The sequence below is a fragment of the Arachis ipaensis genome, chromosome B10 (genome assembly GCF_059453495.1).
Source record: "Arachis ipaensis isolate K30076 ecotype BB chromosome B10, ASM5945349v1, whole genome shotgun sequence".
Classification (NCBI taxonomy): Eukaryota; Viridiplantae; Streptophyta; class Magnoliopsida; order Fabales; family Fabaceae; genus Arachis; species Arachis ipaensis.
In genome coordinates this window covers 133,013,669-133,030,740 of record NC_142435.1, presented here as the reverse complement: position 1 = coordinate 133,030,740, position 17,072 = coordinate 133,013,669, and the positions used below count along the sequence as shown (strand labels likewise).

At 33.7% G+C, this 17,072-nt stretch overlaps 2 protein-coding genes across 2 annotated transcripts; one reads left to right on the top strand and one right to left on the bottom strand.

Annotated features, from left to right (window-relative positions):
- Nucleotides 1–9,535: 9,535 nt before the first annotated feature.
- On the top strand, nt 9,536–13,024 carry LOC107622952 (indigoidine synthase A family protein). The gene is made up of 12 exons (XM_016325035.3): nt 9,536–9,776; nt 9,870–9,978; nt 10,068–10,178; nt 10,497–10,579; nt 10,895–10,954; nt 11,062–11,122; nt 11,569–11,675; nt 11,770–11,847; nt 12,123–12,168; nt 12,285–12,405; nt 12,504–12,589; nt 12,732–13,024. The coding sequence occupies exons 1-12, from the start codon at nt 9,717–9,719 to the stop codon at nt 12,827–12,829; spliced, it is 1,020 nt and encodes a 339-aa protein (XP_016180521.1). The 5' UTR covers nt 9,536–9,716; the 3' UTR covers nt 12,830–13,024.
- Nucleotides 13,025–13,218: 194 nt separating this feature from the next.
- On the bottom strand, nt 13,219–16,152 carry EMB2261 (Tetratricopeptide repeat (TPR)-like superfamily protein). The gene is made up of 2 exons (XM_021114854.2): nt 13,588–16,152; nt 13,219–13,341 (listed from the first exon to the last, which is right to left on the bottom strand). The coding sequence occupies exons 1-2, from the start codon at nt 16,047–16,049 to the stop codon at nt 13,278–13,280; spliced, it is 2,526 nt and encodes an 841-aa protein (XP_020970513.1). The 5' UTR covers nt 16,050–16,152; the 3' UTR covers nt 13,219–13,277.
- Nucleotides 16,153–17,072: the final 920 nt, after the last annotated feature.

The following is a 17,072-nucleotide window of genomic DNA, read 5'->3' as shown; positions in this document are numbered from 1 at the left end:
TCTGATTGCTTCGGCATTTAAATATCTTTAATTTCTTTGGTAGAAGACGTTTAAATATCTAAATGATATATTCATCATTTGTGCTAAAACCCATGTTTATTATGACTTTGTGAGCAAAATTGTAAAACCATGAGCTGGGAATAGAAAGAGTTGTGAGACGCTCTGATATTCAAAGTATTTCTAATGTCAAATTGATTCTTAGGTTCTTAATATGGGAGATTTAAGTTCTTGTTAATGTTACCTGTTTAACCAATTTGGATTAATCTAGTAGTTAGTTTACTAGTCTATTTAATCAAATGTTAAGAGTTTGAATTCTGTTTTATTCACACAGCAATCCATTGGTTAGTAACAAATTCTTAAATAGAATTTCGATTTGTGACGTATTAGTCTTCGGCCTTCCAAATTGAAGGATACCGTGGCGTGAAGAAACCAAAAGAGTTCTTGTTATCCATTTAACTCGTGAGCCTCCCTTATAAAAACAAATTTGGGAAAACAAATTGTTATATAACATATTTTTATATTAAAGTATATTTTATCCAAATTTCATTAAAACTAAATTGACTTTATAAAATCAAGTAATGTTTTTTTGAGCTAGTGTACGGTCCAAATAAATCAGATATAATACGTATACATGTCTGAAGGTTGGTATTCCGAGAGTTATCTGAAATGGATGAATTGGACTTGAATGTGATATACAGACGCTTTCTATTGAAAGGTTCGACGTCTTCTACTGCAGGAATGAATCCGTCCGAAATCCTCCTGAGGAGGTGGGGAGTAGTGCCTACAAGGGACTCCAATACTTAAGTTAATAAGGGTTTTAGACAGGTTTTTAGTAGATTGGATTCGGAGTATATTTGAGGGTGTTAGTGTATTTACAGTAGTAGAGGTAAAGTCACTAACCAGTTTTTAGAATGGCTCCACCTTTAATGCTGGATAACCGTTTCTTTTTGTTAGAGAAGTCTTTGAGATCTCCTTTCTAAATGAGTAGAAGAGATTGTAGGAGTTAGTTATTGCTTTGGGCAAGTAGGGCTTATATAACATCGTCGCGTCCGACCTTTTTTGAGGTCGGGCGAATGTCGATCCGGCTGATGTCTGTTGATTAGACTTTGCTTACTTTGGGTCTGGCTAAGTAGTGGGTCAAAGTATGAACAGTTGACTATATGGATCAAACGGCATTATTGTGCCCTATCTATTCTTATTATATAAAAGTTGATACCTAAGTTTTTCTATATTGTGTTTAAGTCATATTTTTCTTTCTAAAGATGTCATTGAGCAATTTTACTTATTTGACAAAACTTGAAAATCAATCAATCATCTTTTAGTAAACGATTTAAAAAAATAAAAAAAAATTCTTATCTATTATTATTCAATTAAAACATAGAATACTAATTAAATATAATAAATATACATTGAAAGTGTCATAATAATAATAATTATAAAAATTTTCAGTTACAAATAATGAAATTCTATAAGTTATACATGTTAATACTTTTACTATTACATTATTTGGTCTACTTATGCATGTTATATAAGGCTCTACTACTCTTTATTTCTTAATTTTTCGAACCAATTAGCGAAAACTCCTTCAAGTAAGTTTGAATTTGTCACATTTTTTTACTAAATACATTCAAATATATCATGATTATAAAATTAATGTATAATATATTTATATTTTTTGCATTTTTCATTCTCATTCATTTTTCTAAACCCAAGTAAGTTTAAATTTGGCACATCTCCTTACTAGGTATATTCAAATATATCATGATTATAAAATTAATTTATATTTTTTATATTTTTCATTCTCATTCATTTTTTTAAATTTGTTTCTTTAATTACTTGCAACTCAAAAACACCATATAAAAAGATAAAGTATGACAACTAAAAGAATATAAAAACAAAAGTAACACATAAAGATATAGTTTTGTATAACTCTAAAATAAAAAGCCTATGTTTTTTTTAAGAAATGAATTCAAATTTTAAAATAATAAACTATATTTTAATTTATATTACATTTTAGTTGAAAAATTATATGAAATTATATTTAAACTATCAAATAAATATTCTGTAAAATATTTTTAATATAAAACAATTTAAATTTAACATTAGTTTATATATTATCTAATTAATATCTAAATAACATAATACTTATTAAAAAAATATTATAATATATAATTGTTGTAAAATAAATAATTAAGGAAGATATAATAACTATAAAATAAAAAAGTGTAAATAGAAAACTCTAGTATTAATATTCACTACAATTACTATCACAATATAATTAATATATGGTTAAATTACACAGTTGGCCCCTATACTTTTAGTGAAATTGCAAATTAGTCCTTACACTTTAAAGTTTGTAATTGGGTCCCTAAAGATAATTAAAATTTGTAATTTAGTCTCCGTCGTTCAAAAAGTGTTTGATTTAACAGAATATTCTCAACATATTCTCTATTTTAAACATGTGAGCTGCACATGCTTGCAATAGGGACCAATTTGTAACTTTAGTGAAAGTATGGGGACCAACAGTGTAATTTAACCATTTGAAAATGACCAAAAACTCCCTAGACTATCTGAATCCACCCTACCCCTCCCCAGCTCTCTCACTCTCACTTTCTCACTTTTCAAAATGGCACCCCAACCCCAACGCTCTCTGTCTCTCACCTCGGCTCACCATCGTCGTGCCTCTCGCCTCCGTCACCGTGCCGGATTCACTAATAAATTGAGTTGCTATTTTTGTGTTGATTTGTTGCTATTTTTTCTTAGACATTAAATTGTTCTCTTTGAGCATGCTTGGAATTAGAATTGTTCTCTTTCATTTATCGTCGGTGTTCAGTATTGGGATTGGAAGAGAAGAAAAAATTGTCAGAAGAGAGAGGCGAGATGGAGAAAGGAGGCGAGACCCGACTCGTGAGCACAAATGCAGTGGATCTGGCGTAGCGACAGTGAACCGAGGTGAGAGATAGAGAGGGGTGGGGTTCGGGTGTCGTTTTAGAAAGTGAGAAAGTGAGAGTGAGAGAGTTGGGGAGGGACGGGGTAGGTTCAGATAGCTTAGGGAGATTTTGGTCACTTCAAATGATTAAATTACACAGTTGGTCCCCATACTTTCACTAAAATTACAAATTGGTCCCTGTTGTCAAACATGTGCAGCTCACATGTTCAAAATAGAGAATATTCTGAGAATATTCTGTTAAATCAAACACTTTTTGAACGGCAGGGACTAAATTGCAAATTTTAATTCTCTTTAGGGACCCAATTATAAACTTTTAAAGTGTAGGGACTAATTTGTAATTTCACTGAAAGTGTAGGGACCAACTGTGTAATTTAACCTTAATATATTTACTAATATTGTAGTAAAGAATAAAAGAGAGAATAGTATAAAAGAGAGAGAATGAAGAATATTTTTATTACTATCAGTTGTTATTGATGTGTGTCATCAGAGGCTTAAACCTCTATTTATACACGTATGGAACTTTGTTTTTCCACACTTCATTTATTGAAAAACAAAAATTTTTTTCATTGAGAAACTGAGCCGTCCATATATTAATGGGCATCCAAATCAGCTTCTTATCACAATACTCCCCCTTGGATGACTATTTAGGATTATGCCTCGTTAAAATCTTACTAAAGAAAAACCCAATGGAAAAAAAAACTTTAGTGAAGGAAAAGAGTACAAAATCTTTGTGATGGAGACTACCTCATTAAAAACCTTGTCAAGAAAAATCCAATGGAAAAAAAACTTGACCAAGGAAAAAAGAGTATAGTCTCCCCCCTCTTATCGACATCATTTAATGTCTCGAAATCGGCGCATCCCAATTTCATGTACCAATCTTTCAAAGGAGGATTTTGGGAGTGACTTTATGAATAAATCTGCCAAATTGTCACTTGAGCGGGTCTGTTGGACATCAATTATCCCTTGATTTTGAAGATCATGAGTGAAGAAGAATTTGGGAGAAATATGCTTTGTTCTATCACCTTTGATGTATCCACCTTTAAGTTGAGCAATGCATGCTATCTTATCTTCAAACAGGATAGTTGGAGCTATCTTATGATTAATCAGTCCACAGGATGACAGAATATATTTGATCAAATTTCTGAGCCAAAAATACTCGTGACTAGCTTCATGAATCGCTAGTATTTCGGCATGATTAGATGATGTTGCTGCAATCGTCTGTTTTATGGACCTCCACGATATAGTTGTACCACCATATGTGAATAGGTATCCTGTTTGAGATCTCCCTTTATGTGGATCAGACAAGTATCCAGCATCTGCATAGCCAACTAATTGTGACTTTGATCCATAGGGATAAAACAATCCCATATCAACTGTTCCATGAAGATATCGAAAGATTTGTTTGATTCCACTCCAATGTCTTCTGGTTGGAGAGGAACTATACCTTGCTAATAAATTCACAGCAAATGATATATCGGGTCGTGTGTTATTAGCAAGATACATTAGCGCTCCAATGGCACTAAGATATGGTATTTCAGGACCAATGATATCTTCATTCTTTTCTTTAGGACGGAATTGATCCTTCTCCACATCCAAAGATCTTACGATCATTAGGGTACTCAAGGGATGTGACTTATCCATATAAAATCTTTTCAAGATCTTTTTTGTGTATGTCGCTTGATGAATAAAGATCCCATTTTTTATATGCTCGATTTGCAGGCCGAGACAAAATTTAGTCCTTCCAAGATCTTTCATCTCAAACTCTTCTTTTAGAGTTTTTATAATTGTTGAAATCTCTTCAGGAGTTCCAATGATATTTAAATCATCAACGTACACAGCAATTATAATAAATTCAGATGCAGATTTCTTTATGAAAACACACGGACAGATATCATCATTCTTGAATCCATTTTTGGCCAGATACTCAGTAAGACGATTATACCACATTCGTCCAGATTGCTTCAGACCATATAAAGATCTTTGTAATTTGACTGAGTATAACCCTTGCGAATATTCATTGGATGGTTTAGATATCTTTAGTCCTTCAGGGACTTTCATATAGATATCCCAATCTAATGAATCGTATAAATAGGTTGTTACTACATCCATTAAATGCATATACGGTTTATGATATGCAAATAAACTGACCAAATAACGCAATGTTATCGCATCCACTATAGGGAAATACGTTTCTTCATAATCTATACCGGGCCTTTGTGAAAAACCTTGTGCCACAAGTCGGACTTTGTAGCGCACAACTTCATTTTTCTTATTTCGTTTCCTCACAAATACCCACCTGTATCTAACAGATTTTACATCTTCTGGTGTACGGACTACAGGTCCAAAGACTTCACGTTTTGCAAGTGAGTCTAATTCAGCCTTCATGGCTTCTTCCCATTTTGGCCAATCATTTCTTTGTCGACATTCTTCGATTGATCTTGGCTCAAGATCCTTACTTTCATGCATGATATTTAACATCACATTATATGCAAATATTTCATTGAAAATTGTCTTATTTCGGTCCTATTTCTTTCCTGTAAAGACATAATTTATCGAGATCTCGTCATTTTCACAATTTTCAGGTACCTGAATGTCTTTTGGCGTTAAAATTATATCAGAATTTTGGACAACTGCAGGTATCTTTACTATGTCTTTTTCAACGGGAATAGTATTTACCTCTTTTTTCTTTCGAGAATTTTTGTCTTTGGAATCGACAGGCCTGCCACGCTTCTGGCGTGTATTTGCTTCGGTGGCAATTTGTCCAACTGGGACATCAATTTGAATTGGGACATTTTTCGCTGTTATATACGACTTGGTTATCCTCTTTGTATCGGAAAATGCATCAGGCAATTCATTTGCTATTCTTTACAAATGTATAATCTTTTGAACTTGTAGTTCACATTGCCCTGATCGATGATCTAAATGCATCAATGATGATGCATTCCAATTAAGTTCCTTTTCAGGAAGCTTATTGTCTCTCTCTAATGTTGAAAATTTTGATTCATCAAAATGACAATCCGCAAACCGGGCTTTAAATACATCTCCAGTTTGTATCTCAAGATACCTCACTATAGAGGGAGAATCATATCCAACATATATCCCCAATTTTCTTTGGGGTCCCATTTTGGTGCGATTAGGTGGTGCTATGGGACCATATATCGCACACCCAAATATTCTTAAATGGAAAATATTTGGCTGCTGGCCAAAGGCTAATTGCATAGGAGAGAACTAATGGTAACTCGTTGGCCTCAATCGAATAAGTGCTGCGGCATGTAAAATAGCATGCTCCCAAACCGAAGTTGGGAGATTTGTTCTCATAAGTAAGGGTCTAGCAATTAATTGGAGGCGCTTAATGAGTGATTCTGCTAACCCATTTTGTGTGTGAACATAAGCTACTGGATGTTCAACACTTATTCCACTAGCCATACAATAAGCATCAAAAGTTTGGGAAGTAAATTCACCAGCATTATCAAGACGGATTGCTTTGATTGAATTTTCTGGAAATTGTGCTTTTAATCGAATAATTTGAGCCACTAATCTTACAAACGCCAGGTTGCGAGAAGATAATAAGCACACATGTGACCATCTCGAAGATGCGTTTATCAGGACCATAAAATATCTAAAAGATCCACATGGTGGATGAATAGATCCACATATATCACCTTGAATCCTTTCTAGGAATTCAGGGGACTCAAATCCAATCTTTACTGGTGATGGTCTTAAAATTAACTTCCCTTGAGAACATGCAGCACAACAAAATTCACTAGATTTAAGAATCTTCTGGTTCTTTAGTGAATGTCCATGGGAGTTTTCAATAATTCTCCGCATCATGGTTGTTTCTGGATGACCCAATCGGTCGTGCCAAGTTATGAATTCATTTGGGCTAGTAAACTTCTGGTTTATAGTGGCATGTGATTCAATTGCACTAATCTTGGTATAATATAACCCAGATGAAAGTGGGGGTAATTTTTCTAATATAACTTTCTTATTTGAATAATGAGTTGTGATACATAAGTACTCATAATTTCCCTCATTCATTGTTTCAATATGATATCCATTTCGGCGAATATCTTTGAAACTCAACAAGTTCCTCAGAGACTTGGTAGATAATAGTGCATTGTTTATTATAAATTTTGTTCCTCCAGGAAACAAAATTATAGCTCTTCCGGAGTCTTCTATCACATTGCCTGAGCCAATAATAGTATTAACACATTCTTCTTTTGGCACAAGACGGGTAAAATATATATATATCACTTTTGAGAATGGTGTGCGAACTTGTACTATCCGCAAGACAAATATCTTCGCTATAAGTCATTGACATTCTCTTCAAAGACAAATAATAATAATACAATGAGTAGTATGCACAGGCAAATTGAATACTTGATCGGAATTATTTTTCTAATAAACACTGTTCATAAAAATAATGTCATATACTGAAATTTTATTTTAAAACTTGACACATTTAATGATTTCAAAATTCATAGACATTAATATTTCATTATTTATATACATCATATTTAAAACTTAAATACATATAAAATAAAACTTAACAATAAGTTCTTTACATTATTTATTTACATTGATACTTAACAATTTCACATATTAAACTATTCCATCATTGATCAAATGACCAATATTTCCTTCAGGGTTCTCAGAGAAATCAGATACATCATAATGAGTGGTGGAATTTTCAACATCATTTGAAACGAAATTCGTCTCCTTTCCTTTGTCGTCTTTTTTCAAAAATGCTTGATAAAGATCAACTTGGTGCCTTGGTGTACGACAGGTACGCGACCAATGGCCCTTTCCACCACAACGGAAACATTTATCCTCTATTGATTTATTTTGGCCAATATTTCTTTCTTTATCCCACTTCTGGTAAGATCATCTCTTTTGAACATAATTCATTTTCCTTCCATAATTTTTCTTGTTACTAAAATCTTGCCATCTACCTCTTCTGGGGTAATGATTTGCCACATTTACTTCATGAAATGGGGCGGCGCCAGCTGGGCGCGCTTCGTGATTCTTTAAGAGCACCTCATTGTTGCGTTCAGCAACAAGAAGATAAGAAATTAACTCAGAATATTTTTTAAACTCTTTTTCTCGATACTGCTGCTGCAGGAGCACATTCGAGGCATGGAAGGTTGAGAAAGTTTTCTCCAACATACCATGATCAGTTATCTTTTCCCCACATAATTTCATTCATGAAGTGATTCGAAACATTGCAGAATTATATTCATTTGTGGATTTAAAATCTTGCAGACGCAAGTGTGTCCACTCATATCGGGCTTGAGGAAGTATCACCGTTTTTTTATGATTATACCTTTCTTCAAGGTCTTTCCAAAGATCTGCATGATCTTTTAATGTGAGATATTCATTTTTCAATCCTTCGTCAAGACGACGACGAAGAAAAATCATGACTTTGACTTTATTCTTCTGGGATGTATTATTTTCAACCTTAATAGTATCTCCAAGATCCATTGAATCAAGATGGATTTCAGCATCTAATATCCATGATAAATAATTGTTTCCAGATATATCAAGAGTATTGAATTCAAGATGAGAGAGCTTCAACATAATGAAAATTTGTTACCTGAGTCTTACTAAAAATTTGATCAGAGTCTCGTGCTGATAACGTGTTGTAAAATAAATAATTAAGGAAGATATAATAACTATAAAATAAGAAAGTGTAAATAGAAAACTCTAGTATTAATATTCACTACAATTACTATCACAATATAATTAATATATTTACTAATATTGTAGTAAAGAATATAAGAGAGAATAGTATAAAAGAGAGAGAATAAATAATATTTTTATTACTATCAGTTGTTATTGATGTGTATCATCAGAGGCTTAAACCTCTATTTATACACCTATAAAACTTTGTTTTTCCACACTTCATTTATTGAAAAACAAAAATTTTTTTCATTAAAAAATTGAGCTGTCCATATATTAATGGGCATCCAACTTAACTTCTTATCACAATATAATTTACCATTCTATGCACACGTGAGTCTCGTTCTAGTTATATTTTATTTCTATAATGAAAATGCTAATATCTAAATCTCTTTTAACCACTTAATATATAATCTTTTTAGATATTTCTTTCTTATTTACCACGTGTAAATGTTATCCTAATAAAAATAATTTGCTAGTTAGGACCTTGAATAACGAGTCAGGATTGAAAACCTTACTTTTGTGGGGCTTTTTTTTTTCATTGAGTATCTATATTGTTTTTAATTTTGTAATTAAATATTTTTTATATTAAAAATATTAAAATTAATAAAATATTTTTTTAAATATATAATTAAAAATTTAATTAAATTTTTTATTTTAAATATATTTAATTTATAAAAAAATATTTAATTAATTTTAATATTTTTATATTAAAAATAATTAAATTATAAAATTAAAAATAATATAAAAAATTTAATTATTTTGTTGGCCAGTATAATAATAATTAAATTTTTTATAGTATAAACTTGTAGAAAACAAACGGTGTATATAAAAAAAATTAAATTAAAAAAATACTCTTCTGATTTTCTGGTACAGTGGAAGTTACTCTTTAACTATTAACTCTTGCATTCCTAGTTCAAAGAGTACTATCTACTGTACCAGAAAACCAGAAGTTCCAAGTTCCACAGCTTCTTACTAAGTATTGAGAGTAGAGAGTATTATATTAGTATATACCATTGGATCAAGTTCAAGAAGTTGGTTGATCACTTTTAAATTGAGATAGTGTTAGTGTGGTAACTGCCTGTTAATGGCGTTTTCAGCGGCCTCACGAATAAACAATCTCCGCCGACACTTGGATTCACCTAAGGTCTCCGATCCTCCAATTTTTTTCTGCCTAATTTTATTTATATATAACATCTTTTTCTCATTACTTGTGCTATTATTATTATCATTATTATAGGATGCACTTGGAGGATATTCAATCAATCTGAAGGTAGCTCCAGAGGTTTCTGAAGCCTTATCACTTGGCCGTGCCGTCGTGGCTCTCGAATCCACCATCATTTCACATGGTTCGGTTCGGTTCTTCGCTTTTCCCCTCTATATTCTTAGGGTTTAGGGTTTATCGATTGAACAATTTTGATGCTGTGTTGTTATTTAGGAATGCCTTATCCTCAAAATTTGGAAACTGCAAAAGAGGTAGAAGATATTGTCAGGAAGAACGGTGCTGTTCCTGCAACCATTGCAATTTTGGATGGCACCCCTTGCGTAGGTCTTTATTATAATTCTCCTTTATTTAATTAATTTATTTATTTTCGTGGTATTGGTATGCTTTCAATTGATATCACAATTCTTGTAACTTGAAAAAGCATAAGCCATGTGGTAGAAGAAGTATGATGGAATGGTTTCACTTAATTACTTCATGTTGTTTTTGTAAATGAAGTTTGATCTGTGTATATTTATAAATTTTGTATGTATACAACGTTGAAGAAATATGCTGAAGGGTTTGTCACCCCCATTTGATGGGTTTTTGTTAGCTTGTTACTTGATTTGGATGGATTTTCTTTTCTTACTCGTGTAACGTGGATAGGCCTAAGTGTTGAAGAACTTGAGAAGCTAGCTACTCTGGGAACCAAAGCTCGGAAAACAGCTCGAAGAGACATTGCACATGTTGTGAGTACTTTTGGCATCAGTACACTGTATTCATGTTGTATTCTCCTTTGTTGACAACTATATATATATAATGCCGACATTTATAAGAATCTATTTATGTAATCATATGTTTGTGTCTGTGTCCATGTGAATCTTAGCAACCTCATGAAAAGAAAATTGAAATCTGACTTTAGCCAGATTTATGAATCTTCTAACACTGAACTGGAAACCATTGAGATAAATAATTTGTTTGCTTTATGCCCACTCACAACTGCTTTTATCCAGGACCACTGTGATCCGTCATTGTTTTTTCAAACACTAACATGTACTTTTTAGGTGGCTAGTGGTGGAAATGGTGCTACTACTGTTTCAGCAACAATGTTGTTGGCTTCTATGGTATCTTATATAATTTTTCATCTACTCTCCTTATGCAAAAATCTATTTCATGCTCTATCCTTGGACCAAGTCATTTTGGCTTCACCGTTCTTTTATATTTACTGCAGGTTCATATTCCCGTCTTTGTGACCGGGGGCATTGGGGGAGTACATAGAGATGGGGAACATAGTAAGTTAATTTCTTATATCTTAATGTTAAAAGAATTATTTTCCATGATAAATGCAACATGTTCTGGTTTGGGACCAAATGAATCAACCTGTGCATGTTAACTTATTATTGTTGTTTTGGAAGGTTCATGAAAGTCCTGTAATTTCAGTTAAAAATTCAAAGGGAGATTTATGGCCTGGGACTGAGTTTGGCTTTTCAGACGAGATCTTAAAAGTTTGTTTTTAAAAGGCTAATAATACCCATTGTTCAGCATTTTGTTTGTCGGGCAGAAAAAAATTGCAAAGCTAGCCAATTTTTAGTCGGAATTTTACTAGTTTAGATTGAGAATGCTAAATGCTAAGTTTAGAATGGGAACTTGATACATAGGTCCTTTTTATTTTTCTCTCACTGGGACTACAACAAATGGATCTAGCGTTTTTATATTATCTTCATTTTTCTTTGGACAGCTATGGATATATCTTCAGATCTCACTGAGCTAGGTAGAACTCCAGTAGCAGTTTTCTGTGCTGGCGTAAAATCAATATTAGATATTCCCAGAACCCTTGAATATCTGGTACCGACTTTTGCGTTAATAGTCACTGAAGTAGTTCAACTATGCAAGCTAAGTTGTATCTTGTATTCATGTTTTTTTTCCGTATCTTGGACAGGAAACACAGGGAGTTTGTGTCGCTGGTTACAAGACAAATGAGTTCCCTGCATTTTTCACGGAATCAAGTGGCTGCAAGGTATGTTTGGTTGGGTTTTCCCATGGCTGTAACATGCTGATTCTGAATACTTGAAGTAGCAACAGATGTTTTGGCAATTAGATTGATATGTTGGCATCTTTCCTGATTTAAATAATTTATTTAGCTCATGGTATGTTCCAAAACTGACGTTTATTCTCATTTAGAGTGTAGACTTTTGATAAGTTTGTATGCAAGGATTGAATGTTAAAATATAATGTACCTATAAACAAGCTTAATTGAGTATATATTATATTTGGTCATGCCATAATTTTCAGGTTTCATGTCGACTAGATAGCCCAGAAGAGTGCGCTCGCGTAATAGGCAAGGACTATATTACTTTTCCAGTGTAAATTTGTATATTGTTTTTTTTTTTTTTTTTTTTTTCCTTTTTCAAATACAGCTTCATACCATTCATTTTATTTTTATCCTTCAAACAGAAGCAAACAACAAACTCAAGCTTGGAACTGGAATTGTAATAGCAGTTCCTATTCCTCGAGAACACTCAGCATCTGGACACATAATTGAATCTGCAATCCAAAAAGCCCTTCAAGAAGCTAAGTAAGCTTTTTATTTTCTCTTTCTGTCGACATCACATGCAAGTTGTAAAATAGTATTGATTAACTGGTTTTCTTATGTTTTCATCGCACCATTTGCAGGGAAAAAAATATAACAGGAAATGCTGTAACTCCGTTCTTGCTTGCTAGAGTAAATGAGTTGACAGGGGGTGCCTCACTTGCATCCAGTATCCTCATTTAAAGTTTTTCCAACATTATGTTATAACAAAATCAAGTATTAGAAGCATATATCTTTAAATAAATGAATATATTATATTCTAATTTCTATTAATATGGTTTAAACTGGTTGAAGTCTTAACCATATTTTAGACATTGCTCTTATGAAGAATAATGCTCTTGTTGGAGCTAAGGTTGCTGCTGCCCTTGCTCAACTAAGAGAAAGAGAAAGAGAACATGGTCAGAGATGAGCTCATATCTTGAATTAAATTGAGCCTTACCTAGCGGTGGTGGTGGACAAAGGTCAGGGTGTTTGATTAGATAATTCACAAAAATATTTGATGTAGTTGGTTATGATTAAAACTATAAACAGATTCTGAAGTCTTTGACTAGGCTTGGAAGCTTACTTTAATGTGTAAAAATTTTGTTGGAGATCATTGTCTTTCATTTAGGAATTTTTTTTTAAAATAAATAAAAAAATGTTTTATTTAGGAAAATATGTAATTTGTAATGTTTTTACCAATTTGCACTGTATTATTTATCTCGTTTATATTGTATATCTCGTTTACAACACAATGTTATTTCAAGATAAGTGATAAGTTATGACGTTTACAGTGTAAACGAAATACGGTTTAACAAATTTTTGGTAGCTATAAAAAGATGTACAACCATTTGTATTCTCCACAAATATTTGTATTCTCAAGTACCAATGACTGAAGTGCTGATCTCCACTTTAGATATAACTACATAAGAGATGTAGCAACTGTGAATGACAAGAAAAATCTCGTTAGGGATTTTTATCTATTTGACGTACAAAAAACTTCTGAGCATGTTACAAGATGAGATATTCTAAAATAGTAAAATCAGAGAAGAGATTAACATTAGCTATTGTAGTTTCTAAAAAGGACATGGAAAACTTACATGGCATAAAGTATACTCGTACAAAGAATAATCTACCTCTATATTCTGTCTATAAACAACTTCACATAATCGAAAGTTTGTGAATTACCAATAATCATTGCAAGAACATTTTCCATCCTTGATATGATGAAACCGGTTTGCATCTCGCACCACAATTTCTCTTCCAGTGACTACTGAAATATACTTTATTGCCATATGGCAGTCACCACAAACCCTTAGATTCTTAAATATTCTTATAGGTTTGGGTTTTCTGGTGCTGATCAGTGCAAATGCCACTGCAATTTTTTCACTGTGTTGAAACAGAAACTGTTCCTTCAGTTCTTCCTCTACATCATGAAGAACAGAATCTGTATTTGGGACATAACCCAAGTTTCTTATTTTAAAAGTCAATTCATCAAGCTTATCATATATCTTTTGAGCTTTGGGGTGTGAAGTATCCCCTACATGGAACTTGTGCACCTGGTTTTCAACTTCAATCCAGCTACACCCAGCTTCTTTTGTTAATTTTCTCAGTTTCATGCTTTTCCTAATGGCTGCTACATCGTCCCATCGCCCTTCTGCAGCATACAAGTTTGACAATAATATGTATGCAGCTGGATCATGAGGTTCAAGCTCAAGAACCTTTTTTGCAGCGTGCTCTCCAAACTTGGAGTTATGATGAATCCGACAAGAACCGAGAAATGTGCGCCATATCAACGCATCAGCACGGAAAGGCATCGAGTTAATAAATTCTATGGCCTCTGAAAGCAAGCCAGATCGACCAAGCAAATCAACCATGCATGCATAATGTTCCATCCTTGGTACAATATCATGGTCGCTGCGCATGGAAGCAAAGTGTTTCCATGCCTCGTCGATCAAGCCAACATGACTACAGGCTGATAAAACTGCAATGTAAGTGACCCCATTAGGCTTTACACCTGCTTCAAGCATTTCGCAGAACAATTCTAAGGCTTTTGTAGCGAACCCGTGTTTTGCAAAACCACTTATGATTGAAGTCCAAGAAATGACATTTCGATCTTTCATGTCACTGAATGCTCGTAAAGCAGCTGCTTCATTTCCGCACTTTGAATACATGGAAATCAATGCATTATTAATGCATAAGTTGTTCCCAAAGCCGGATTTCAATACCCTGGCATGAATTTGTTCACCCTTACTAATTGTACCAATACAAGCAGCAGCACTTAAGAGGCTTCCATATGTAAAAGCATTAACTCCATTACCTGTGCCTTCAGTTTCAAGGTTGAATATATCATCTTTAGGATCCAAATTTTTCGCATTCCGATCAACAGCTGTGTCATACAAAATCAAGTTCTTCTCTAATAGAATATCAAAGCATTTTCGAGCACACTCCATTCTTCCAGACCTTGCATACATGTTAACAAGACCATTCCCCACGCAATTAACTGCAGAAACGCCTAGCTTAATTGCTTGACTGTGAAGCTGTTTCCCTAAGCCGAATTCAGGTAGGTTTGCACAAGCCTTGAGAGTGCTGGCAAACGTGAAACAATTTGGCACGACATAACCCCAAATCATTTCACAAAACAACCCAATAGCTTCCTGTTCTAGTCCACCCTGCACATATGCCGCAATAATCGCAGTCCAAGACACAACATTCCGTTCCGGCATTCTATCAAACACCTTCCTAGCATCTTCCACTGATCCATCCGCGCCACATTTCGCATACATATCCACCAAACTAGACCCAAAAAATACATCCAAACCCATTCCAGACTTAACACCCCAAGAATGTAACTGTTTCCCAAAGGCCAACAAGTCCAACTCGGCGCAAGCCGACAAAACAGAGCTCAGAGTAAACCTATCAGGACCAAACCCACTCTCCACCATGCTGAAAAACAAGTGAATTGCATCACCATTATGACTAAACTGAACAAACCTAGTAATCATAAGGTTCCACGTGACCACATTCCTCTCCGATATTTTCTCGAACACCTTGAATGCAGAACCCAAATCATCACTACCCTTAACAAACATATCAATCAACGCGCAACCGACGCAAACATCAGCGTCAAGGTAACCAGTCTTCAAGACGAAACCGAAAACCGCAAGGCCGGTGGAGAAAAACTCCGCGTTGGAACATGACCGAAGCGACGCCGTAAAGGAGAACTCATTAGGGTAAAAATCGGTGGTTCGGAGCAACTGGATGAAGGTGGAGAGGGAGTGGCGGTGCATGCGGTGGTTGGCGAAGCAAGAAATCATGGCGGTCCATGAGACCAAGTCTCGCATGCTGGGGTCCATGGATTGGAAGATGGAGAGAGCTTGTTGCCATTGGCCGGATTTGGAGTAGAGGGTGATGAGTGAGTTGAGGAGGGGAGAGTCAAGGGTGAGTTGTGACTCAGTGAGTTTGCGGTGGAGGAGCTTGCCAAGGGCGAAGTTACGGGAACGGATGCAGGATTTGAGGAGATCGTGAGGTTCACGCGCGAGGTGGAGCGTGGAGATGGCTCTCCGGAACTCCGAGTTGTTGGTGTTGTTGAGAGGTGGAGGTAGAGATAGGCTTAAGCTCAGGCTCGGCATGGGACACACATGACACATCTACTCTTTCATGTGTTTCTCACTAAGGCCGTGTTTGGGTGAAGACAAATATAGGAACTTGTTAATACAAGATTTTCTGTTCCTGATTGAATAAATGTCTTTATTTATATGTGTTATTTACTTATTTTAAGCTTTTATAAATAAAGGACAATCTAGAAAGAATTTGAAAATATAAAGCATTTCTGCTAGACTATTATTTTAGCCTTTTAGGGATTTAAGTGAAGAATATTTTAAGAGTATTTATTGAGTTAAAATTAAAATAGTTCCTAAAATTATATTTGAATTTTAAATGATTTCTAAAATTAATAGTTATCTAATTTCATCTCTGAACTTATACTTTATAATTTATAATAGTTCTTAGACAACTTTTTGTTAATAATATATCACCAAAAAACTAATATAAATTTACTTCGTCATGTTGATATTTTTTTGTCAATTTGTTCTCTAATTCTTGTTTAAAAATCTTAATTTCTAAATTAACTCTACTATCTCCAAAAGAATCAATATAAACTTTTGATACTAATTAAAATTTTCAAATTCTAATAAATATCGGAAGCGTAATCATTGTTGGTAGGTTTCCAACTCAAATGGAAGCTACACTTTAAATCAAAAGAAACAATAATAATAAAAAGTAGTCGTTTATAATAATGGGTAATAAAAAGAAAAAATGAAGAGAGTGTGAGTCCTTCCTTCATTTTGAAAAGAAAAAGAAAATAGAAAGAGTGAGAGAGAGTTTGTCAAAGAGAAGAAGAAATTAGGGGAAATGACAGTCCCAATTTGACTTCATTAAACTGGTAAACTTGCTCTATTTTTTTATGAAATTTTAGTATATTATTCTCGGTGTAGAGACGAAAATTAGGATATAATTTACTAGTTGTATTGTCTTTTCTTTCATCTGATTTGAAATACCTACTTTATGGAGAATTTATGTTGATTCTATCAGTTTTTATAATATATTTTGTTGATTGTTGAAATGCCTTAATATTATTAGGAAAACTGATTGTGTACGCATTATTTTGATAG

What these genes read in the sequence shown, in the direction of transcription:
- LOC107622952 (XM_016325035.3), top strand. Translation starts at nt 9,717, where the DNA reads ATGGCGTTTTCAGCGGCCTCACGAATAAACAATCTCCGCCGACACTTG. An exon ending in GACACTTGGATTCACCTAAG is followed by an intron (nt 9,777 to 9,869) that starts GTCTCCGATCCT and finishes TCATTATTATAG; the next exon opens with GATGCACTTGGAGGATATTC. An exon ending in GGGTGCCTCACTTGCATCCA is followed by an intron (nt 12,590 to 12,731) that starts GTATCCTCATTT and finishes ACCATATTTTAG; the next exon opens with ACATTGCTCTTATGAAGAAT.
- EMB2261 (XM_021114854.2), bottom strand. Translation starts at nt 16,049, where the DNA reads ATGTGTCATGTGTGTCCCATGCCGAGCCTGAGCTTAAGCCTATCTCTA. An exon ending in TGTTCTTGCAATGATTATTG is followed by an intron (nt 13,342 to 13,587) that starts GTAATTCACAAA and finishes TGTCATTCACAG; the next exon opens with TTGCTACATCTCTTATGTAG.